This window comes from Antedon bifida, chromosome 3 (assembly GCF_963402885.1).
Source record: "Antedon bifida chromosome 3, ecAntBifi1.1, whole genome shotgun sequence".
Classification (NCBI taxonomy): domain Eukaryota; kingdom Metazoa; phylum Echinodermata; class Crinoidea; order Comatulida; family Antedonidae; genus Antedon; species Antedon bifida.
In genome coordinates this window covers 26,666,324-26,691,227 of record NC_136228.1, presented here as the reverse complement: position 1 = coordinate 26,691,227, position 24,904 = coordinate 26,666,324, and the positions used below count along the sequence as shown (strand labels likewise).

The following is a 24,904-nucleotide window of genomic DNA, read 5'->3' as shown; positions in this document are numbered from 1 at the left end:
ATATACTGTATACGTACTACATACAGTTCAGAATAGGTGAAAATAAGTGACCAAAGTTATTGACGCTTTTGAACATGATGACGTCATCACAATTTTAAAAATGGTAAATCATGTAAAAGATAATTAATTGACCTAGACAATATTACAAAATTGAGGAAAATGGAATATGGATAAGTAGAGATGCGCTCAATTAAATGTGATGAGCTATGACGAAAGAGACAAAAATCCTATATTTGATATTGGAGTGACCATACGATGACGTCACAATGTCCGGTTAGCCAAATGGATGCATGATTCTATATTTACAACTCATCTACTTTCAGAATATGTAAAAAAAAATAAAATTGACCATGTAGTTTAGAATCTATGACTGTTTAAAAAAAGGTATAATTTTGACAAATTTTTGAAATTGTTTATCAAAAACGCGCGCAAATTGTTCAATTCTACGTGCTCGTATGACGTGATTTTAAGTCGAAATTGTTTGAAAGTTGGTAGAATTACTAGAAAAGGCTGAAAAAACATAAATCAAGCAAAAAAAAAATTTTTTTGCGCCATGTGCGAACGCGCGCGTAAAAAAATTGCGCGCGAGTGGGAATTTTTGAAATGCTCAAAATGACATAAAACGCGTAGAAAATTGATTAGAAGTTGATTTTTCGCATTTTGAAATTTTAAACGCGCGTGCGCGCGTAACTTTCTGCGCAACCTGCCATTTTTAATCCATAGAAAGTTTGCGCTTGATATGACTTAAATTTTCACCAAGTTTCAATACAAAATGACTTTCGGTTTTTAATCTATGATCAATCATTGAAATTCATAAAATCGCACGTAACTTACGCTGCGCAACTCGGACGGGACTGAAAACCTTATTACGACATCTTCAGATAGAGGTCAATCTTCTGATAAAGTTATACAATGTTATGTTAAGAATATTTAGAGATACACGCGCAACAAAATTCTGGGAAAGAAAGAAGAATAAGAAAGAAAAAAAAAAAAAACTAGATTTGAACTCGTCACTTTGACGAATTCGGGTTATCCGCCACGCAAACTGCACGTCATACGTTAGAATATTGAGCACAGAAAAACGATTATGCCATTGGAACAATTTTAGTGTGCTCTCTATTTTGTGTCACGTCTACAGAATACAGAATTATTAAGCATAACACTATATTGTATACGTACTACATTCAGTGCAGAATAGATGAAAAAAAGTGACCAAAGTTATTGACGCTTTTGAACATGATGAGGTCATCAAAATTTTAAAAATGGTAAATCATGCGAAAGGTAATTGATTGACCTAGACAATATAAAAAAATAACTGGCAATGGAATACCGATAAGTGGAGATGCGCTCTATTAAATGTGATGAGCTATGACGTAAGAGACAAAAATCGTCTATTTTATATTCGAGTGGCCATACAATGACGTCAAAATGTCGGGTTAGCCATATCGATGCATGATTCGATATCTACAACTCATCTACTTTCAGAATATGTAATAAAAAATAAAATTAACCATGTAGTTTAGAATCTATGACTGTTTAAAAAAAGGCATAATTTTGACGAATTTTTGAACTTTTTCATCAAAAACGCGCGTAAATTATCTAATTCCACGTGCTCGTATGACGTGATTTTAAGTCGAAATTGTTTAAAAGTTGGTAAAATTATTAGAAATGGCTGGAAAAACATAAATCACGCGAAAAAAGCATGTTTTAACGCTACGTGCGCACCGCACGCGTAAAAAAATGCGCGCGCATGGGAATTTTGTACATGCTCAAAATGACATGAAACGCATAGAAAGTTGATTAGAAATTGATTTTTCGCATTTTGAAATTTTAAACGCGCGTGCGCGCGTAACTTTGTTTGAGACATGCAATTTTTAATCCATAGAAAGTTTGCCCTTAATATGACTTAAATTTTCACCAAGTGTCAATACAAAATGACTTTTGGTTTTTAACCTATGTTAAATACGCGAAATTCATAAAATTGCGCGTAACTTACGCTGCGCAACTCGCACGGGACTGAAAACCTTATTACGACATCTTCAGATAGAGGTCAATCTTTTGATAAAGTTATACACTGTTATGTTGAGAAGATTTAGAGATACACGCGCAACAAAATTCTGGGAAAGAAAGAAGAATAAGAAAGAAAAAAAAAAAAAAAAAAAAGATCCTGACAATAACAAGGGGTTATCCGCCAAGTGCGGATAACCAACTAGATTTGAACTCGTCACTACGTACGAGTTAGGTTATCCGCAGCCCAAAAGCCACGCGCACGTCATACGTTAGAATATTGCGCACAGAAAAACGATTATGCTATTGAAAAAATGTTAGTGCGCTCTCTATTTTGCTTCACGTCAAAGTATATACGGTATACACTATATACTGTATACGTACTACATACAGTTCAGAATAGGTGAAAATAAGTGACCAAAGTTATTGACGCTTTTGAACATGATGACGTCATCACAATTTTAAAAATGGTAAATCATGTAAAAGATAATTAATTGACCTAGACAATATTACAAAATTGAGGAAAATGGAATATGGATAAGTAGAGATGCGCTCAATTAAATGTGATGAGCTATGACGAAAGAGACAAAAATCCTATATTTGATATTGGAGTGGCCATACGACGACGTCACAATATCCGGTTAGCCAAATGGATGCATGATTCTATATCTACAACTCATCTACTTTCAGAATATGTAAAAAAAAATAAAATTGACCATGTAGTTTAGAATCTATGACTGTTTAAAAAAAGGTATAATTTTGACAAATTTTTGAAATTGTTTATCAAAAACGCGCGCAAATTGTTCAATTCTACGTGCTCGTATGACGTGATTTTAAGTCGAAATTGTTTGAAAGTTGGTAAAATTACTAGAAAAGGCTGAAAAAACAAAAATCAAGCAAAAAAAACATGTTTTTGCCCTACGTGCGCACGCGCGCGTAAAAACATTGCGCACGCGTGGGAATTTTTGAAATGCTCAAAATGACATGAAACGCGTAGAAAGTTGATTAGAAATGGATTTTTCGCAATTTGAAATTTTAAACGCGCGTGCGCGCGTAACTTTCTGCGCAACCTGCCATTTTTAATCCATAGAAAGTTTGCGCTTGATATGACTTAAATTTTCACCAAGTTTCAATACAAAATGACTTTTGGTTTTTAATCTATGATCAATCATTGAAATTCATAAAATCGCGCGTAACTTACGCTGCGCAACTCGGACTGGACCGAAAACCTTATTACGACATCTTCAGATAGAGGTCAATCTTCTGATAAAGTTATACAATGTTATGTTAGGAAGATTTTGAGATACACGCGCAACAAAATTCTGGGAAAGAAAGAAGAAAAAAGAAAAAAAAGACTAGACATGAAACTCGTCACTTTGACGAGTTAGTTATCCGCACGACAAACGCCACGCGCACGTCATACTTTGGAATTTTGCACACGGAAAAAGATTATGGCATTATGACCTGAACTGAAGAATATCATATGCTGTTAGTGCTGAATTCTGTCAATTTTACGTCATATAGTATATACAGTGCAAACGGTATAATCTGTATACATGCTACATACAGTGTAGAATAGGTGAAATTACGGGACCCCCCGTTTATTCTTATTTTAACATGGCGACGGTATCAAAATGAAACACTAAGATAGCAATTTCGGAAGGACATTATCTCAGCAACCACATATTACCGTGTAGAAGAAATTTGAATACGTAAAATATAGATGCGCGCCCTTTTAAATGTGATGAACTATTACGCAAAATATGAAAATACGACTTTTTTTATTCAACTGGCCATATGATGACGTCACAACATCCGATTGGCAAAATGTTTACATGAATTCGTATCTACAATCCAATAGCTTCCAGAAAACGTTTTAATAATGATTATCACGTTTTATTCTGACGAGCTATAACAGATTGAAATTTACTGTAAAGATGAAAATAAGTGACCCACGTTATTTTCATTTTTAGACATGATGACGTCATAAAAATTAAAATATTTTTAACTCATGCGAAAGATAGTTGATTGACCTAGATAATATAAAAATCTGGGTGAAAATGGAAAACAGATCATTGGAGATGCGCTCTATTAAATGTGATGAGCTATGATGAAAGATACAAAAATCCTATATTTTATATTCGCGTGGCCATACGATGACGTCACAATGTCCGGTTAGCCATATTATTGCATGATCCGATATCTACAACTTATTAACTTCCAGAATATGTAATAAAAATAATTTTTACCGTTTAATTTAGAAGCTACGACGGTTTAAAAAAATGCATCATTTTGACGAATTTTTGAACTTTTTCATCAAAAACGCGCGCAAATTATCCAATTCGACGTGCTCGTATGACGTAATTTTAAGTCGAAATTGTTTAAAAGTTGGTAAAAGTACTGTAAAAGGCTTGAAAAACATAAATCATGCGGGAAAAGTATGTTATCAACGCTACGTGCGCACCGCGCGCGTAAAAAATTGCGCGCGCGTGGTAATTTTTGACATGCTTAAAATAACATGAAACGCGTAGAAAGTTGATTAGAAATTATTTTTTCGCACTTTAAAATTTTAAACGCGCGTGCGCGCGTAACTTCGTGTGGAACATGCCATTTTTTTTTCACAGTCAGTTAGCGCAAGACATAAATTAAACTTTTACTAAGTTTCAATTTAAAATGTTATATGGTTTTCGATTTATGTTAAATACGCGAAATTCGTTAAAACGCGCGTAAGTCATGTTGCGCAACTCTGACGTCATTCAAAAATAAAAAAGCACAACTTCAAGTGAATGCCCACATGTTGACAAAGTTATGAAATGTTAACTTTACAAGTTTTAGAGATACGCTCTGCACAAAAATGACAGAAAGAAAGAAGAATAATACAGAAAAAAAAAAAAAGATGATGAAACAGGACAGTTACAAGGAGTTATCCGCTGAATGCGGATAACTAAAAAAAAAAAAAAAGATCCTGACAATAACAAGGGGTTATCCGCCAAAGTGCGGATAACCAACTAGATTTGAACTCGTCACTACGGACGAGTTAGGTTATCCGCAGCGCAAAGGCCACGTCATACGTTAGAATATTGCAAACAGAAAAACGATTATGCCATTAAAACAATTTCAGTGTGCTCTCTATTTTGTGTCACGTCTAAGTATATACAGTATACATACTGTATACATACTACATACTGTGCCGTATAGGTAAAAATAAGTGATCAAAGTTATTTACGCTTTTGAACATGATGACGTCATCACAATTTTAAAAATGGTGAATCATGCGAATGGTAATTGATTGACCTAGACAATATAAAAAAAAATGGGGAAATGGAATACGGATAAGTGGAGATGCGCTCTATTAAATGTGATAAGCTATGACGAAAGATACAAAAATCATATATTTTATATTCAAGTGGCCATACGATGACGTCACAATGTCCGGTTAGCCATATTGATTCATGATTTGATATCTACAACTCATCAACTTCCAGAATCTGTAATTTTAAAAAATGTCACCACGTAGTTTGAAATCTATGACATTTTAAAAAAAGGCATAATTTGACAAATTTTTGAACTTTTTCATCAAAAACGCGCGAAAAATTGTTCAATTTAACGTGCTCGTATGACGTGATTTTAAGTCAAAATTGTTTGAAAGTTGGTAAAATTACTAGAAAAGGTTGAAAAAACAAAAATCAAGCAAAAAAAAAATGATGTTGCGCTACGTGCGCACGCGCGCATAAAAAATTGCGCACGCGTCTGAATTTTTGAAATGCTCAAAATGACATGAAACGCGTAGAAAGTTGATTAGAAATTGATTTTTCGCATTTTGAAATTTTAAACGCGCGTGCGCGCGTAACTTTCTGTGAAACATGCCATTTTTAATCCATAGAAAGTTTGCGCATGGTATGACTTAAAGTTTCACAAAGTTTCAATACAAAATGACTTTTGGTTTTTAATCTATGATCAATCATTGAAATTCATAAAATCGCGCGTAACTTGCGCTGCGCGACTCGAAATTCATAAAACAAAGTTTCTTGCACATTTACAGCTACAGGTCAATCTTATGACAAAGTTATACAATCTAATGTTGGCCAGAATTAGAGATATGCGTGCAACAAAATTCGTGGAAAGAAAGAAGAATATAGAAAACTAGATTTGAACTCGTCACTTTGACGAGTTCGGGTTATCCGCGCAAACGCAACATGCACATACTTAACCATATGAACCTCGACAATTATTATGCCATCCTATGACATGAAATAAATATGTTTACAGTGCTAAATTGTACCTATTATGTAGCATACATCATATTACAGTATTTTACAGAATAAACTGTATATGTTATATACAGTGTAGCATAGACAAAATTATGAGACCCATCTTTTAAATCCAATTATTAACACGATGACGTCATCAAATTGACATATAAAGATAACAATTTTAGAAGATAATTATCTAAATAATTACATTAAATCAAATTTGAAGAATTTTGGGCACGTAAAAGTGAGATGCGCTCTATTTAATGTGATGAGCAATAACGAAAAAGTAAAAAATCCTATATTTTACATTCGTGTGGCCATACGATGACGTCATAACATCCGAGGGGTAAAGATTCTGCATGAATTCATATCTACAACATATCTGCTTACATATTAAATTAAAAAAATTGGGGGTCGTGGATGATCCTGAGGAGCTATAATAGATTAAAAATAGGCATAATTTTGACAATATTTTGTCATTTTTGCAACTAAAACGCGCGTAAATGGTCTAAATCAACGTGTTCGTATGACGTCATTTTAATTTGAAATGATGTCAATCTTTTTAAAAATGACTAAGAAAGGCTGTAAAATCATAATTCAAGAGAAAAACACATGATTTTTATGCTCCGTGCGCACCTTACGCATAATTTTTTTCGCGCGCGTGGGAATTTTTGACATGCTCAAAATGTCATGATCAGCGTAGAAAGTTGATTAGAAATTAATTTTGCGCACTTTGAAATTTTAAATGCGCGTGCGCGCGTAACTTCTTGTGAAACATGCCATTTTTAATCCATAGAAAGTTTGCCCTTAATGTGACTTAAATTTTCACCAAGTGTCAATACAAAATGACTTTTGGTTTATAATCTATGATCAATAATTAAAATTCATAAAATCGCACGTAACTTACGCTGCGCGACTCTAACGTCATATAACGAAATTTCTTGCACATCTACAGCTACAGGTCAATCTTATGACAAAGTTATGCAATCTTATGTTGACCATAATTAGAAATACGCTGCGAACAAAATTCCGGGAAAGAAAGAAGAATAACAAAGAAGATGATGATGAAGATGAAAAAAAAGATATTTACAATCACAAGGGTTATCCGCAACTAAGTTGCGGATAACCAAAAAAAAAAAAAAAGAAAAAAAAAAAAAAAAAAAAAGATCCTGACAATAACAAGGGGTTATCCGCCAAGTGCGGATAACCAACTAGATTTGAACTCGTCACTACGTACGAGTTAGGTTATCCGCAGCCCAAAAGCCACGCGCACGTCATACGTTAGAATATTGCGCACAGAAAAACGATTATGCTATTGAAAAAATGTTAGTGCGCTCTCTATTTTGCTTCACGTCAAAGTATATACGGTATACACTATATACTGTATACGTACTACATACAGTTCAGAATAGGTGAAAATAAGTGACCAAAGTTATTGACGCTTTTGAACATGATGACGTCATCACAATTTTAAAAATGGTAAATCATGTAAAAGATAATTAATTGACCTAGACAATATTACAAAATTGAGGAAAATGGAATATGGATAAGTAGAGATGCGCTCAATTAACACAGCTGTTTCATCTAGTGTTAAGATATCAAAAAAAGTAAAGCGCCCTCAGTGTTAGCAGACGACGCTCTCCGATCCGCGCGAACTTATGAATTTTGTTTACAAACCATTATTTCGCGAACGGCAAATTAAATTTTGCCACCGTGAGTTTTTATGTAGAAAACACATTTTATACACAACCAAACGATTAAAAAAGTTTATGTTCAATTAAAAAATAAATATTTTATTGTTTCTTTAATATAAATTAATAAATAAACGACGATATTTTCCATTTTACTGAAATAATCTCCCACACATAAACCAGGAAGTCGAGATAAACTGTGTAATGAAATAGTAAACAATCGTAAGTAGAAAATATCATTGTATTCTTTACTTATTTTTTGGATATAATTCATTTTTTTAGAAAAAAAACGAAGTAGAATATAGGCCATCATTATTATATAAATAAAATAATACAAGTTATGTTAATATAGCCTGGTTCAGTTTTTAGTAAAACTCGCATATTTTGCAACCCCTTTATACATTGTTATTGTTATCGGCGAGAAAACGGTTTGGCGGTAGGCTTAGAAAGTGCGTTGACGCCGGCGATAAACTTGACAGTAATGTGGGCCTAGGAAGAAGCTAGGCCCAAACATAGAAAATTCGTAGTAGTAAAACCTTTAATTATCCTAATCCTAAATTTAATCATTATAATTGTTATCAAATAATTAATGGCATGTGTTTATAATAATAATTATTGCTTTCCTGGTGCATTTTTAGGCTAGCTGGTGTGACTGAGTGACAGTCATTACTGTAACTATAATATAGGCCTTAATAAAAATTACACATACAATTACAAATATATTTCACAGATAAACTGCGGAGCTATTTTTATTTAATATTTTTTATATTATATTTTATTTCATATACAGTAATGGAGTTCCACGAGAGGGCATTGAGTTCCCTTTGCTACTGTTGCGGAAAAAAATTTAAAATAAAAGATGTAAAGTACACTTATGAATATAATTTGGATCCAAATCTTAAATGGCTATGTGCAAGCTGTCACATTAGCGCACTTGGTGGACACAACATAACACCATTTAATTTCAAAGACCATGGAGACAAATGCTTGGCGTGCTACTTGTTCAGTCAACAATCAAGACCTGGTCGAAGGCTGAAGAAATACAAGTTCCCCGAAAACAGAAGCAATACTACTGGCAGTTTTATTCCCACCCATGAGCACTTGCTACTAAACCCTCAATTTGAAATTGTTGAAAATGATGATAATCAAGTGTATGAATGTCAGATCTGTAATAATTTGTTGTCAATTGACAGCCAGCAGACACCTTGTCAACATTTTTTTTGTACATTTTGCATAAAAAAATTGTTTAAGGCAGTAGGACGAGAATCAATTGATTGTTATAACTGTAGCAAAATTGTCAATGACAAAGATCTCAAACCAGTTCCACTTATTGTAGAACAATCGCTTAAACGAGTCCCTTTGCAATGCAAACAATGTAAAGTACAATTAGTGTGGTCAGAAACCCCTAATCATGTTTGCAAAACGTTTAAAGAACAGGCATTCACCAAAATTGTAAGTGCAGTTGAAGAAATTACATGTACTGCCCAAACAAATGAGGTTTGGCCAAAAGAATTGAAAAGCATGGCACACAACATAGTACGGAAAGACCTTATGAATAACAAGAAAGTGTCACTTATGACTCGAGGACGGGTGAGTTTTTTAACCCATTACAATTAATTTAAATTTATCATAATGTAGGCCTACACTCTTGATCCACTCATATACATTATTATTTGATAAATCATACAAATATTTTATTTTATCAAATTCAGCCAATAAACATTGTTAAACAATCGGAGTGCACAACAACTGTTAGTGTTACCAGTACTGAAGAGAAAATGGACCCACAAAGATGTTTGGCAATCATGAATGCCTGCCGCATAAATTGGAGCCAGCAACGAGCACTGCGGAGGTAATTTATTTTATTATTGCTTTTCGTGTCGGGTATGTGGACCTCTGTCGGGCCACACAGTCCAGCAAATCCTGGTGCCACCACTGTTTACTATTATTCAGTCAACAGTTTACTTTTTTAAAATTGAATTTAGAATTCAATTAACTATAAAAACTATAATTAATCAGTACTGTATATACATTTTTTGTTTTTAAATATAGATTTTGCCCAGGAGTTTTGGCTTCTGAAAGGCAAATGCGCATTTGCCAAGAACAGATTATTGGTGATCACATAGTAGATTCTATGGAATACATGTTTGTCAAACGAGATGGAGCCACATCTATAGGAGGTCTTGTTTTGGAGGAGGTTGCAGTAGTCCGACTAACCAAAATCAAAGAACTAATCTATGACTACCTAAACAAATATGATATGTATGTAACATTTTTTGTTATTTTTAAACAAACCTATTTCATACATCAGTACTGTATTATTGGCACAAATTATATATACTATAACAGAGCGCATGTGGTATAAATATAAGAATAAAATAATTACACATCTAGTCAGGGAAGAGTTAAATTACATTTAATATTTTAACAAAATAATCAAGTACCAAAAATTAACAAGCAATTTTAATTTTGTAGGTCTGATGAATTGAACTTCTTCAAAGATGGAGACATATTTCTCAAGTTTGGAGGAGACAAGGGTGGTGATACCACTAAATTTGAAGTTCAAATTTGCAGTTTACCTAAACCCAATGCACTGCACAATATTATTGTCATTTTAGCATTCCAAGCACCAGATTTTATAGTTAATGTCGAAAAAGGCTTGAAACTGGTTCTTGATGAAGTCATGGATTTAGATGGAAAACAGTGGACCTCACCAAAGACCAAAAAGTAATATTAAATACAGTAGTATAATATTGGAATGAGTAACACTGACTTAAGTATAGCAGAGCTACACAATTATAATATGCAACTTAATTTGAAAATTTTACATAATTTGTATATCTTTAATTATGATTAATGTAATAATTACACTAGAATTCATGGTAATTGAATGAAAATAACTTCTCATTTTACAGAACTCACAATATCCGCCTATTCTTTTTTGGGGATTATGATTTTTTGTCAAAGGTATATGGACTTGTTGGCCCAAATGGTAAGTACAGTTTCCAGTTTCATTTAGCTCTCATTGTTTGGAATTTGTTACACAAAACTGAAGTACTATATATATTATGTAGATTTAAAAATTGATTTTTTTTAAAGGAAAGTACAGTTGCATCTATTGTTTTTGCAATCAAGATGACATTAGAACCAACAATGTTCCTCAAGCCTGTAGATGTCTCAAGACCTACAATCGTGACTACAAGTCTTTTGTAGACCATGGAAGTGACAAAAAAAAAAGCAAAACAATATCGCACAGCGTTGTTAGGCCATACCTGGTAGACATCGAATTAAACAGGGTAGGTAAATAATCAGAACAGCACAGGTCCCCAGTGTTTATGTTAGGTTAAATTCAAAATTAATTAAAATCTCAATTTAGAAAGTTTAATACACACTCCAAACAATGAAATGTGTGTTTGTACTTCCATATTAAATAACAATGTTAGTATAAAATAACTGTCAAAACAAACAATTGTTACAGTAATTTATAAATATACCTCTTTATTAAATATTTCCTCAATCAACTATTTTTCCAGGTGTCAATACCAGCATTACACATTTCTCTTGGGTTGTTTAAGAAACTCTATGATATGCTGGAAAAAGACGTGCACAATCTTGATGTTATAATTTTTAACATGCGACAGGATGGTGAAATCTTGACTGGTAACTTCAAATGTTGTTTCAACTTTACATTGACATTAAATAAACTCAATTGGTCAAGTTGCTTTTTAAATATAAATTGTCCCTTTGAGCATAGAATTTAGTGAATTTCGAAATTGTTTATCCTGCTGTTTTTATGCATAATAAACAAACCTTTGGCTGAAACTTATTTTTCTATGAATTATCCATATATTATCATTAACATTTTTTAAATATACTAATTTTGATGCTCATTTTTTATGCAGATTGAAATTTATTTGATTGACCAATATTGTTTAATCTCAGGTGATCATCTAGCAGACTTCGAGAAAAGCATATCAGAAGCTGCAGCGCATCGAAATGCTACAATGATTAAAATCCAGTCTTTAGAAGAGAATCTTGAGGATTTAAGAAACGAGCTCTCAGTGTCACTTGTGACAAAACAGCATAACAAGATTGCAGAGATTGCAGAGACTGGCCACAGCATAAATCTGAAAGAACAAGAGGTCAAAGACTTGGTCAGTACTACAGTATACACCTTTAAAATTTAAAATTATGTCTAAAACATACAATACTAAATAGAAAAATTAATGCTATATTTCTTTTATAAATTTTTATAGCGAAGTACTATGAACCAAGAGATAAAATTTGGAACTGGACCTCTATGTACAAAAATGGACGAGGTGTTGAGGAAAAATAAAATTCCTCGACAGCAGTACCACGGAAAAAGTTTTGTGGGAAACCATGTATACAGAGCATGCAAAGTGAGTAACTAATAAAAAAAATCAATAAAAAAGGATACTTGTTTTTTTTTATAAAATTTACTTTTCTAATATTGTAGTAATATATTGTTAGAAGGTTTGCACGGCAAAATCAAATGAAAGTGTCCCGCAAACTTAAATCAACATTAATGTAGTAAATACCCATTGTATTGATGCTATTCTAAAATTTCTAAAATGTGAAGTTTGTTAATTTTTACACAGCAAAATAAGTAATAAAATTAAGAATTATTTGCGATTGACTCTCGCCATACTGTAAATGTTTTATTTTAAACTATTCATTTTATTTTTAGTTCAACATCATAGAAAAGCTCATGGATGGTGTCTCAATGACTTTAAAGCAACAGATGCATTACTGTCCTACAAACTGTAAACAACTGCTTGAAACAAAATTGCACAAGATACAGGAATCATTTACACCTGTATTCAAAACCTTTACAAATGTCCATGAATGCATAAACCATACTAGGCGCATCACTGATTCAGAAATAGATCAATATGGTAAGCAAAAACTGATGACCAAATTATAGGAATTTTGTCTGGTTTTATCTATTCTTAATGTGTGATTAATTTCTTCAAACATCTGTATAATTTAAATTCTCATTATAAACTTTCTTGTTACATTAACATTTAATTCATGATTTTTGGTCATTTCAAAAGACAATACATATTCTTTCAAATATAATGTTAAAATTTAAAAAACAATTTTTTTCACAAAACAGAAACCTACATAAAACTGTTCTCCAAAGAATACAGGCGCATCGCTCCAAATGTGATTCAACCAAAATTGCACATGTTGGAGCACCACACAATACCGTTCATGAGAGAATGGAGAGTAGGAGTGGGACTCTTAGCTGAGCAAGGCGGCGAATTAATCCACTCGGAATTTAATCGCCGGAAAAGGGCGGTATATGGATTAAAGAGCAACCTTGACCAGCTTATGTCAATCATGAAGTCACATCTGACTTTTATTTCACCTGAGATCCAGCATGAGGTGACTAGGCCCAAGTGCAGAAAAGTTGAGGAATAGTTTGCTATTTCCCACTCAGTTAATTGAAATATTAACAAATGGTATATGAATGGTATATGAATTGTAGGAATTAAATTGAAATTTTTGGAAGTTATTTTATTTTAATTTGGTTTAAATATATTAATTAATTGATAACGGAAATTGATGTTATTTTTTTATTTATTCAGATTTTGATTGCATATCAAAATAATAATAATAAATATACAATACAAATATGATAGAAATATACATTTGTTATAATTAATTGTTACAGTATTGTATATTATGTACAGTATACTGTATGAATGGTAGTGTTTTTTTTTGTTATTGCTAAAACAATGATTTTGTAAATATTTAACAAATGGTACTGTATATGAATTGTAATTGAATTGAATTTTTTGGAAGTTATTCTATTTTAATTTGGTTTATATATTATTGATTGATAACGGAAATTGCATATCAAAATAATATATATACAAATATGAAAGAAATATGCATTTATAATTAAATATCTAATGTCACAGTACTCTATAGCTTCTTTCTATTAATATATTACAGATCTTTGACTAAGACATGCTAGGTAGGCTGCTAGGCATTTAACCTGCTGATGATGTAGCCTAGCCTATATATATAGTATAGCCTAGGCCTAGATAGGCCTGTAGCCTGGCCTACTCTGTACTCCCCTCCCAATATGAATGATTATTAAAATAGCTTAGGCCTAGGCTAGGCCTAATTTTTAATTAGGACCAGGAACAAGTAATTAATCAGCTTTATAACAGGTCAACTGTCACTCAGGCCCCCGAATAGACATGTTTACGTGTTAAAAATAAACAGCCATTAGTCTTACACAGCTGGTTTTAACCACCCAAGGAGGCCTGGGCATAGCCTATTATAAGCTAGCATAGGAAAAAATCCAGCCAGGCTATATGAATACGAACCTTGTTAAAACATTCAAGGATAACTAAAGTATCCAACTAAATCAAAGAATTCAACAGAAAAAATTATTTTTAAACTGATATGGAAAACAACATTTATACCTACTTTTTAAATGTATCACTTGAGAAAAAAACTGGCGTTGGGTGTACAATTTTGGGTAACTTTCAGTTACATTACCGCTTAAAATCCACGTGATAAAACGACGACAACATGTTTTTCACCTTCATCCAGGGTTGTTCTAATGAATATTCATTATTTTTCTGGCTTTCGCAGTCTTTATTTGTTTTTATTGGCTATTAAAAAACATTCATTTTATGCTTGATTGCTTCCGGGTTCCTCGTGTGGTTTGTATACAATATGTTTTCGGAATCGCTACTCCATAAAACGCTATGAAACGTTGGGGGCGCTACACTTAATTTATATTTCTGGAACAGCTGTGTTAAATGTGATGAGCTATGACGAAAGAGACAAAAATCCTATATTTGATATTGGAGTGGCCATACGACGACGTCACAATATCCGGTTAGCCAAATGGATGCATGATTCTATATCTACAACTCATCTACTTTCAGAATATGTAAAAAAAAATAAAATTGACCATGTAGTTTAGAATCTATGACTGTTTAAAAAAAGGTATAATTTTGACAAATTTTTGAAATTGTTTATCGAAAACGCGCGCAAATTGTTCAATTCTACGTGCTCGTATGACGTGATTTTAAGTCGAAATTGTTTGAAAGTTGGTAAAATTACTAGAAAAGGCTGAAAAAACAAAAATCAAGCAAAAAAAACATGATTTTGCCCTACGTGCGCACGCGCGCGTAAAAACATTGCGCACGTGTGGAAATTTTTGAAATGCTCAAAATGACATGAAACGCGTAGAAAGTTGATTAGAAGTTGATTTTTTGCATTTTGAAATTTTAAACGCGCGTGCGCGCGTAACTTTCTGCGCAACCTGCCATTTTTAATCCATAGAAAGTTTGCGCATGATATGACTTAAATTTTCACCAAGTGTCAATACAAAATTACTTTTGGTTTTTAATCTATGATCAATCATTGAAATTCATAAAATCGCGCGTAACTTACGCTGCGCAACTCGGACTATCATTGAAATTCATAAAATCGCGCGTAACTTACGCTGCGCAACTCGGACTGGACCGAAAACCTTATTACGACATCTTCAGATAGAGGTCAATCTTCTGATAAAGTTATACAATGTTATGTTAAGAAGATTTTGAGATACACGCGCAACAAAATTCTGGGAAAGAAAGAAGAAAAAAGAAAAAAAAGAAAAAAAAAAAAAAAAAGATCCTGACAATAACAAGGGGTTATCCGCCAAAGTGCGGATAACCAACTAGATTTGAACTCGTCACTTTGACGAATTCGGGTTATCCGCCACGCAAACTGCACGTGCACGTCATACGTTAGAATATTGCGCTCAGAAAAACGATTATGCCATTGACAAAATGTTAGCGCGCTCTCTATTTTGTGTCACGTCTAAGTATATTAAGCATAACACTATACTGTATACATACTACATTCAGTGCAGAATAGATGAAAAAAAGTGACCAAAGTTATTGACGCTTTTGAACATGATGACGTCATCACAATTTTAAAAATGGTAAATCATGCGAAAGGTAATTGATTGACCTAGACAATATAAAAAAATAACGGGAAATGGAATACCGATAAGTGGAGATGCGCTCTATTAAATGTGATGAGCTATGACGAAAGAGACAAAAATACTCTATTTTATATTCGAGTGGCCATACGATGACGTCACAATATCGGGTTAGCCATATCGATGCATGATTCGATATCTACAACTCATCTACTTTCAGAATATGTAATAAAAAATAAAATTAACCATGTAGTTTAGAATCTATGACTGTTTAAAAAAAGGCATAATTTTGACGAATTTTTGAACTTTTTCATCAAAAACGCGCGTAAATTATCTAATTCCACGTGCTCGTATGACGTGATTTTAATTCGAAATTGTTTAAAAGTTGGTAAAAGTACTAGAAATGGCTGGAAAAACATAAATCACGCGAAAAAAGCATGTTTTAACGCAACGTGCGCACCGCGCGCGTACAAATTTGCGCGTGCGTGGGAATTTTTGACATGCTCAAAATGACATGAAACGCATAGAAAGTTGATTAGAATTTGAGTTTTTGCAATTTGAAATTTTAAACGCGCGTGCGCGCGTAACTTTGTGTGAAACATGCAATTTTTAATCCATAGAAAGTTTGCCCTTGATATGACTTAAATTTTCACCAAGTGTCAATACAAAATGACTTTTGGTTTTTAACCTATGTTAAATACGCGAAATTCATAAAATTGCGCGTAACTTACGCTGCGCCACTCGCATGGGACCGAAAACCTTATTACGACATCTTCAGATAGAGGTCAATCTTTTGATAAAGTTATACACTGTTATGTTGAAAAGATTTAGAGATACACGCGCAACAAAATTCTGGGAAAGAAAGAAGAATAAGAAAGAAAAAAAAAAAAAAAAAAAAGATCCTGACAATAACAAGGGGTTATCCGCCAAGTGCGGATAACCAAAAAAAAAAAGATCCTGACAATAACAAGGGGTTATCCGCCAAAGTGCGGATAACCAAAAAAAAAGATCCTGACAATAACAAGGGGTTATCCGCCAAGTGCGGATAACCAAAAACTAGATTTGAACTCGTCACTTTGACGAATTCGGGTTATCCGCCACGCAAACTGCACGTGCACGTCATACGTTAGAATATTGCGCACAGAAAAACGATTATGCCATTGAAAAAATGTTAGTGCGCTCTCTATTTTGTGTCACGTCTAAATATATTAAGCATAACACTATACTGTATACGTACTACATACAGTTCAGAATAGATGAAAAAAAGTGACCAAAGTTATTGACGCTTTTGAACATGATGACGTCATCACAATTTTAAAAACTGGTAAATCATGCGAAAGGTAATTGATTGACCTAGACAATATAAAAAAATAACGGGAAATGGAATACCGATAAGTGGAGATGCGTTCTATTAAATGTGATGAGCTATGACGAAAGAGACAAAAATCCTCTATTTTATATTCGAGTGGCCATACGATGACGTCACAATGTCAGGTTAGCCATATCGATGCATGATTGATATCTACAACTCATCTACTTTCAGAATATGTAATAAAAAATAAAATTAACCATGTAGTTTAGAATCTATGACTGTTTAAAAAAAGGCATAATTTTGACGAATTTTTGAACTTTTTCATCAAAAACGCGCGTAAATTATCTAATTCCACGTGCTCGTATGACGTGATTTTAATTCGAAATTGTTTAAAAGTTGGTAAAATTACTAGAAATGGCTGGAAAAACATAAATCACGCGAAAAAAGCATGTTTTAACGCTACGTGCGCACCGTGCGCGTAAAAAAATTGCGCGCGCGTGGGAATTTTTGACATGCTCAAAATGACATGAAACGCATAGAAAGTTGATTAGAAATTGATTTTTCGCAATTTGAAATTTTAAACGCGCGTGCGCGCGTAACTTTGTGTGAAACATGCAATTTTTAATCCATAGAAAGTTTGCCCTTGATATGACTTAAATTTTCACCAAGTGTCAATACAAAATGACTTTTGGTTTTTAACCTATGTTAAATACGCGAAATTCATAAAATTGCGCGTAACTTACGCTGCGCCACTTGCACGGGATTGAAAACCTTATTACGACATCTTCAGATAGAGGTCAATCTTTTGATAAAGTTATACACTGTTATGTTGAGAAGATTTAGAGATACACGCGCAACAAAATTCTGGGAAAGAAAGAAGAATAAGAAAGAAAAAAAAAAAAAAAAGATCCTGACAATAACAAGGGGTTATCCGCCAAGTGCGGATAACCATAGTGCGGATAACCAAAAAATAAAAAAAAAAAAGATCCTGACAATAACAAGGGGTTATCCGCCAAGTGCGGATAACCAAAAAAAAAGATCCTGACAATAACAAGGGGTTATCCGCCAAGTGCGGATAACCAAAAAAAAAAAAAAGATCCTGACAATAACAAGGGGTTATCCGCCAAGTGCGGATAACCAAAAAGATCCTGACAATAACAAGGGGTTCGGATAACCAATTATGTTAGCCATCACTCCCAACCCATAATCCCTCAGTGGCAGTTTTCAAAAGTAGTTTAAAACATTCCCAATACAGTTTCGGTCTTGGTGATAGGCCTACATCCCCACCCCAAAATCCCAGCCCGTTTCCAGGGATAATTAAAATACTTTATTATTTTCCAACCACAATTGCGATCATTTTGATACCCCATATGTATGGTTACATGCAGAAACAGAAATTTGTAAAACGAACAAACATCGAAAGTGAGCCATTTTGACCCCTAATTTGGATCCTAGATGGCGGATGATGTTCAAATATAGTAGTAGAACACAGTAACAGTAAAGAACGTGTATATGTTCAGACAGGAATGGATGTCTGTAATGAGACAATCCAAGAGACCGATACATAGCTGGATATGGTTAAAGTACTTTGCTAAATGTGTAAATGAATAGTTGTCATATTGGTTAATGATTAAAATATGTATATCTATATTTCCCAAACGCCTTCCTGAGGATAATTCAAATACTGTAAAACATTTGTAGTATAATTTTACAATTCGATAGTCTACAACCCCGAGCCCAAGCAAAAGTGACGGGCTACGTACGTGTAAGTTAACAAAATGGTGAAAATATGCTAAATTTAAAAATTAATATAGATAATCAGAATGCTTGGGAACACCTATTTTTCATTTCAAGTGTATGTATCATATGTATGATTTATTATGAAATTAAGAGAACAAAAGCTGATTAAGTCATCATTAATTGCATATTAAATTTGTTTAAATAAATTTTGACAATCAAACAAATTATGACATTCTCTTAGGCCGAAACAAACAAACTTAACATTAACTTTCTTCCTTAAAGATATATTGTCCCCCTAAAAAAATATTTTTTTGTTGAATATGTTATTTTAATGTCACATAATAGTTATTCACTTTCACAAAAAATTGGGTCTGAAAAAAATGTATTTACCTGAGAAAAGTTTAAAGCAAAAAATGGTCAAATTGTCTGGAAGACAATGAGTTTTTGGGTAATTTAACTGTTTATTTTGTCTTTTTATAGGTGAAATAATTTTTTTCCTCGTTTTTTTTTCTTATGGAAGTGAACAACTTCATTAAAACTGCAAAATGGCCTATTCAAAGTCCGATTTTAAAAATCTTTATTTTTCATGATTTTGGGGGACAATATATCTTTAAAATGTTCATATATTAAAGTTCAAATATAGTTAATATAGTTTGACAGTGCATCATTTTAAAAATTTTTTTAAAATGTCATCATAGTAAAAAAATTATAACACATTGCGGTATGTAATAATCTATTTGCACCAATGTGGTTACTGCATAGTAAATACACGGAGGATTCTTTCTACAACTTTTAGTCAGTTGTGTATGACGGTGGTCTGTGCTCGTGTCTATGGTATTCAAGGTACCGAGATCGAGTCTCACCTTGGAAAACGAAACGAAATAAGATTTGTTTTTATTATCCGAAGTATTTGTTAAATTGTATTTCTTAGTGTATAGATTATACACATGATATATAATGAAATCTAGACAAAAACTAACTTATGTCTTTATTATTGTGTAACAAATGTGTTTTATGACATTATACGCAGAGGGATCTTTGATCGGATTGTAATACCGGTTATTACCTCCGCCAAGGAGGTTATGTTTTCACCCCTGTATGTTTGTGTGTGTGTTTGTGTGTGTTTGTGTGTGTGTGTGTGTGTCTGTGAACAGCCTGGAGGCCACAGTTTTTATCCGATTCTCACCAAATTTGGCAACAATGATCTATGCCCCAAAAGCTCGGACGAGTTCGAATTTGAGGGGAAAAGGTCATAGGTCAAGGTCACAACTAACAAAAAACTATTTTACTGCCTAGAGACCACAGTTTTTATCCGATTCTCACCAAACTTAGCCACAATGATCAATGACACATCATATAATTGTGGTTAAATTTTGAAGGGTCAAAGATCAAGGTCCACAAAAAAAAAAAAATAAATAAATAAAAAAATAATAAAAAAAAAAAAAACCTAAGTGGAACTTGAACCTGCGTCTCAACTGTGAGAGGCTGGATACATAACCATTACACCACACTGTCATCCACAACTTTGTAGTGTGCAGTTAACATATTTAGAGTTAGAACTAATAAAAAAAAAATGTAAAAAAAAAATCAGGGGGCATTTTATGTAGGGGAATTTTACAGTAGGCGGAGGTTTGTACTCTCGGAGTACCCTCTAGTTGCATTTGCGTTAGCAAGATCCTATCATATATTATAAACAATTGAAGATTCTGAGAAAAACAATTAACTTCAATATATCTTTTAAAAATAAATTATCTTTACTTAAATCAATGCATATAACCTGTAATTCGTCATAGTGACGAATTAAATCTAGTGTTTTTATTATTTTTATGATTATTAAAACAGAGTTATCCTGTCAAATTCCAACGGTACTGAATTCAGTTGTGTATGTTGACAGTGCCAGAACAAAAGACAGCTTAGCAGAAAATGGTGCCACAGTCATTATAACATGTTATACAGGTTTTATTTTTCCCAACGGAAAAAGAGCTTTAACAGGGGATTGTCAAGGATCAACAATTATTTTCGATGAGGATACCAGGCATGTTTGTGGTAAATAATGTTAACGTTGTTTTTTAATTTCAATTCCTTTCAACTAAACAATGATGAAGTTGACATAACTATTCATACAATTAAATATATATATATATATATATATGTATATATACAAAGAATAACAAAAACAATCAAGTTACCGCGGTGGAGGTGGCAATGGTGATCGCGGTGGCGATGACGAGTTTTATTACATGTTTTTAATATACTAAAATAATAATAAACTTGTTGAATAAAGGTCGATTTATACTAGGACGATAACGATCCACGTACAGTAGTACATACAAAAATAAATCGAACATAGAACTATTAGATAACCATTTATGCTGACTTTAAGTCCAATCCAATCAGATGAATTCATGATAGTAAGAGCAATAATAGTATTGTTGTTATTGACTTTACTTTTACTTTATGACGTTTATATTTGATTGGATTTATTACAAATATTATTTTCTTTAAAGTAACATATATCGTTATTATTTAGTTCAACAGTAGCATCAAAACATTTCTGCTTTCTCTGTTCTCTCTAAGAAAATGTATATCTATTTATCGTCGTTCATTATTGTCCGTAATATAAACAGGCCTTATTAATATCTGACTCACAATATTTATTTGATACAGAACCAGACCCTGAAATTGAGAGAAATAAAGAACAGCGGGACTGCTTAAAGCCAACGATAAGTGCAAATACCGTAATCAATATCAACAATAGGTACGATTTAGATCCCGCAACTTCGTCAGACACAACTTTTCCGTCGGGTACAAATCTAATAACTCGTTGTCGTGATGTTGGTAAATTTAGACTTGATAATGCAAATGTACGAACTTGCGATAATGGACAATGGACAGGATGGCTTGTGACTTGCAGTAAGTTCTATACAGTTTTTCCACCAATAAGATATTTATTGCGATAGGCCTATATGTTATATTGGTAAATATCACTATGTAGTTATATAAATATGGATAGGTCGTGATAAACAGGTATTGAAACTTCTTTATTTGACTGTAACATAGTTAGTAATTTTTACTTTTCCCTTTTCGTCGTCTTAGAAGAAATCCTACTTTCTATATTCCTTTTAGTAGAGTTAATGTTTTAAAAAATGGTTTTATTAGTAGATTAAGTCAAACTTATAATTCTTTTACTTTAGGAAACCCTGAGTTAGATATTTTTTAGTAATAATCTCTAAAAGTTTCATAACATTGTTAGTAGTTTTGTTTAATATTTTTTATTGTATGTGTTCGTGTTTGTCTGTGTTCCCTCCTGTAAGTGGTGTGAACCATTAGTTCACTGTTGGTTGGGAAATGAAATAAATAAATAAAACTTATTAAAGGCGCAGTTTGGTTTGTAGTCAGAATAGCTTAAACTTATCCAATGAGCAACATAAACATTGCTCAACACAATAATGGAGATAAATAAAATAAAGACTAAACTAAACTTTTCTATAGCAGAAGTTTGGTATGGTATGATTGGAGATTCATACCATGGTAATGGTTTTCCATACGTCATTCACCATCAATATATTTAGTTTATTATTTTTACAACAATTTTTTTTTATTCAAGAGTGCATATAGGCCTATATTTGACATAAGACAGATACTATACAAAAAACTATATTTTATGTATTTTCTTTTCATTTTTTGTTTCAGCTGAAGCAGAAAATAAACTTCTGTTTTATAGACCAGATAGTTCATCGTATTCCTCGATGCGTCGGCAAGTTGCCCCGGATAGTACGTTCGTCATGATTGCTTCACCTAACACGGGAATAAAAGTACAGTGTCATGTAAGTGATACTGCAGTAATTGGTTTTGAACCCTTTTCTGGTCAAAATGAATTGGAGGAACATACTTATTGGACATCAACAAAGGTATATTATGAAATCGAAGAGACTCGACATTCCGGAGTGTATACATGTAGAGATGATTCAGATATCAACCTTCCAACACAGAGGGTAAAAATTCGTATAGTTGCTCGTAAGTAAAACAAAATAATTTGTATTGTGTCTAATTCCCGATTCTACAAACAAATCAACCATTTTACGTTTTTTAGTGTTTACCTTCGTTATTTCAACTTTCCTTCGAGTTGCAATAACAGTGTACTAACTTGTTGATGGGACAAGTAGTAGTATACGAATAATGAGTGTTTATGATAGACAAATAATTTCATGAGGTGAACGACGAAAGCCAAATATAAATTTATCATCTTCACCGAATTAATCAAATTAGTACACGAATTAATATAAAAAATGTTAATTCCGATCGAGTGACATTCTGAACGGTTATTGTTGATATGCCAAAGTCATGCAAATATAGGCAACACTATTGGATATCCGACGCGGTCGGGGATTCAGTTGCCTTTTTTTCGTAAGCAAATCTGTTTTCGTACATAAAAATTAATTACCATTGCATTGAGTTTAATAGTATATACAGTATCTATTAAACATTATATGACCCACAATCGTCCAATCAAATAACAAGGATCTATTTATGTATGTTGGCTTAACTTCCTGTGTTGAACAAAATAATAATTATTGTGATATTGAAACAAAAAACTATCCTATCCAATTGAACTGGGTCGTCAGTAAGAAGTGATTTCAAAGGCCAGTATAGTGCCTTTCAGCAATTTACTGTAAAGCTCTGTCTACACTAGCAAACTGTATGTGACAAAAAAAAGTGATATGCCCATATGAACATGAATGAATGAACACTTTGTTTGTCAAACTAGTTTGATAGTGTAGACAGGGCTTAAGTGGCGGTCACGCAATGAAATACAATGCCATTCGCGATCATCATCATTACTTCCTAAAGCAAATGTGTATTGTTTCTTTAGCTTTTTACTGCTCAACTCCAGTAATAAATAATGGAAGAGGTATTGACGTAATTGAAGGGTCTCAGCCACCATATCTAATGAATACAGAACTGTCTTTCTCATGTGACCTGACTTTCAAATTGGTTGGAGAAAGTTATTTAAAATGTCTTCCTAGTGGAGAATGGGATTACGATTTTCCACATTGTGTTTGTAAGTATACAATAACTACAATGTGTCAGCTATAATTATCACCACTGACGTATTCTACACCGTAAATCATTCAGCACATGTGTAGATCTTAATAATAATAATATTATGGTATTTATAAGGCGCTCTTCCAAAAAGACCAGAGCGCCGTACATTAGATTTATCATTTTAATGATAAACTATCCTAACTTACGATAAAAATAATTAAGGTTAAAATTTCACAATAAAGCGATAAAAAGATTATTACAAAAACAAACCAATTACGGAACCAGATGAGTTATGTAACTTACGAAAGGGATTTATGCGCATTCATCGACGTAATTTTGCGATATTTAAAAAACCCTCTCAAACTACTAAAAATAAAACAGTGCATGTCGCGATGTCACTCGATAATTTCGGTCTATATCAATGTTATTATACAGATGTGAAGAACGGATGAAAACATAGTTGTAATCTAATTATATTTATTGTTCTGTTTTTGATCTGTAAACAATTGTCATAATATTGAATAGAAATTGTATTCAGTGTCGGGTATATGGGCTTGTATTATTAGGTAACTTACATACAATATTGCCTTTAGTGACTGTATCTTAGTCATACAGAAGAACATTAACTTTGAACTTCGATAGGGAATAGGCAAAAATATTGCCATTATTCGAGAGATTTATGTTAATACAGTAGGCCTACAATATATATTATTACTAAATTATTTTGGTGCTAGATTGCCTGGTTTCCCATCTAAGGGACAACACACAATAGTGTGATGCCAAAATATGAGAGGCAAAGTAAATGTTTAAAAAGTCTTTTAATTTTATAACGGATTAGGCCTATAAGAAACGTATGGATTGGTTGCCAGACTTTTCA

At 32.9% G+C, this 24,904-nt stretch overlaps 3 protein-coding genes and 1 long non-coding RNA gene across 4 annotated transcripts in view; all 4 read left to right on the top strand.

Moving 5' to 3' along the window:
• Positions 1–24,904, top strand: part of LOC144836857 (complement receptor type 2-like) — a 124,887-nt gene that overhangs the window by 74,922 nt on the left and 25,061 nt on the right. The window contains exons 2-5 of the mRNA XM_078691749.1: positions 20,824–21,027; positions 21,649–21,894; positions 22,675–22,998; positions 23,855–24,043. Coding sequence (XP_078547875.1) covers positions 20,824–21,027; positions 21,649–21,894; positions 22,675–22,998; positions 23,855–24,043 — 963 coding nt within the window. The remainder of the gene's footprint in view (positions 1–20,823; positions 21,028–21,648; positions 21,895–22,674; positions 22,999–23,854; positions 24,044–24,904) is intronic.
• Positions 8,089–11,589, top strand: LOC144837810 (uncharacterized). Its single transcript, XR_013611550.1, has 3 exons — positions 8,089–8,173; positions 11,051–11,247; positions 11,485–11,589. It is a non-coding gene; the product is annotated as an uncharacterized LOC144837810 (long non-coding RNA).
• Positions 8,693–11,031, top strand: LOC144837293 (uncharacterized). The gene is made up of 6 exons (XM_078692342.1): positions 8,693–9,541; positions 9,664–9,803; positions 10,004–10,213; positions 10,427–10,678; positions 10,867–10,978; positions 11,026–11,031. Exons 1-6 carry the CDS (start codon positions 8,744–8,746, stop codon positions 11,029–11,031), a joined length of 1,518 nt encoding a protein of 505 aa, XP_078548468.1. The 5' UTR covers positions 8,693–8,743.
• LOC144837292 (uncharacterized) lies at positions 11,899–13,396 on the top strand. The gene is made up of 4 exons (XM_078692341.1): positions 11,899–12,105; positions 12,208–12,351; positions 12,660–12,867; positions 13,089–13,396. Exons 1-4 carry the CDS (start codon positions 11,956–11,958, stop codon positions 13,394–13,396), a joined length of 810 nt encoding a protein of 269 aa, XP_078548467.1. The 5' UTR covers positions 11,899–11,955.

Bases quoted from the DNA above. Each gene is read 5' to 3' on its own strand.
- LOC144837292 (XM_078692341.1), top strand. From the start codon at position 11,956: ATGATTAAAATCCAGTCTTTAGAAGAGAATCTTGAGGATTTAAGAAAC. The intron at 12,106-12,207 runs GTCAGTACTACA...AAATTTTTATAG, and splicing joins AACAAGAGGTCAAAGACTTG to CGAAGTACTATGAACCAAGA. The intron at 12,352-12,659 runs GTGAGTAACTAA...TTTTATTTTTAG, and splicing joins ATGTATACAGAGCATGCAAA to TTCAACATCATAGAAAAGCT.
- LOC144837293 (XM_078692342.1), top strand. From the start codon at position 8,744: ATGGAGTTCCACGAGAGGGCATTGAGTTCCCTTTGCTACTGTTGCGGA. The intron at 9,804-10,003 runs GTAATTTATTTT...TTTTAAATATAG, and splicing joins CAGCAACGAGCACTGCGGAG to ATTTTGCCCAGGAGTTTTGG. The intron at 10,679-10,866 runs GTAATATTAAAT...CTCATTTTACAG, and splicing joins ACCTCACCAAAGACCAAAAA to AACTCACAATATCCGCCTAT.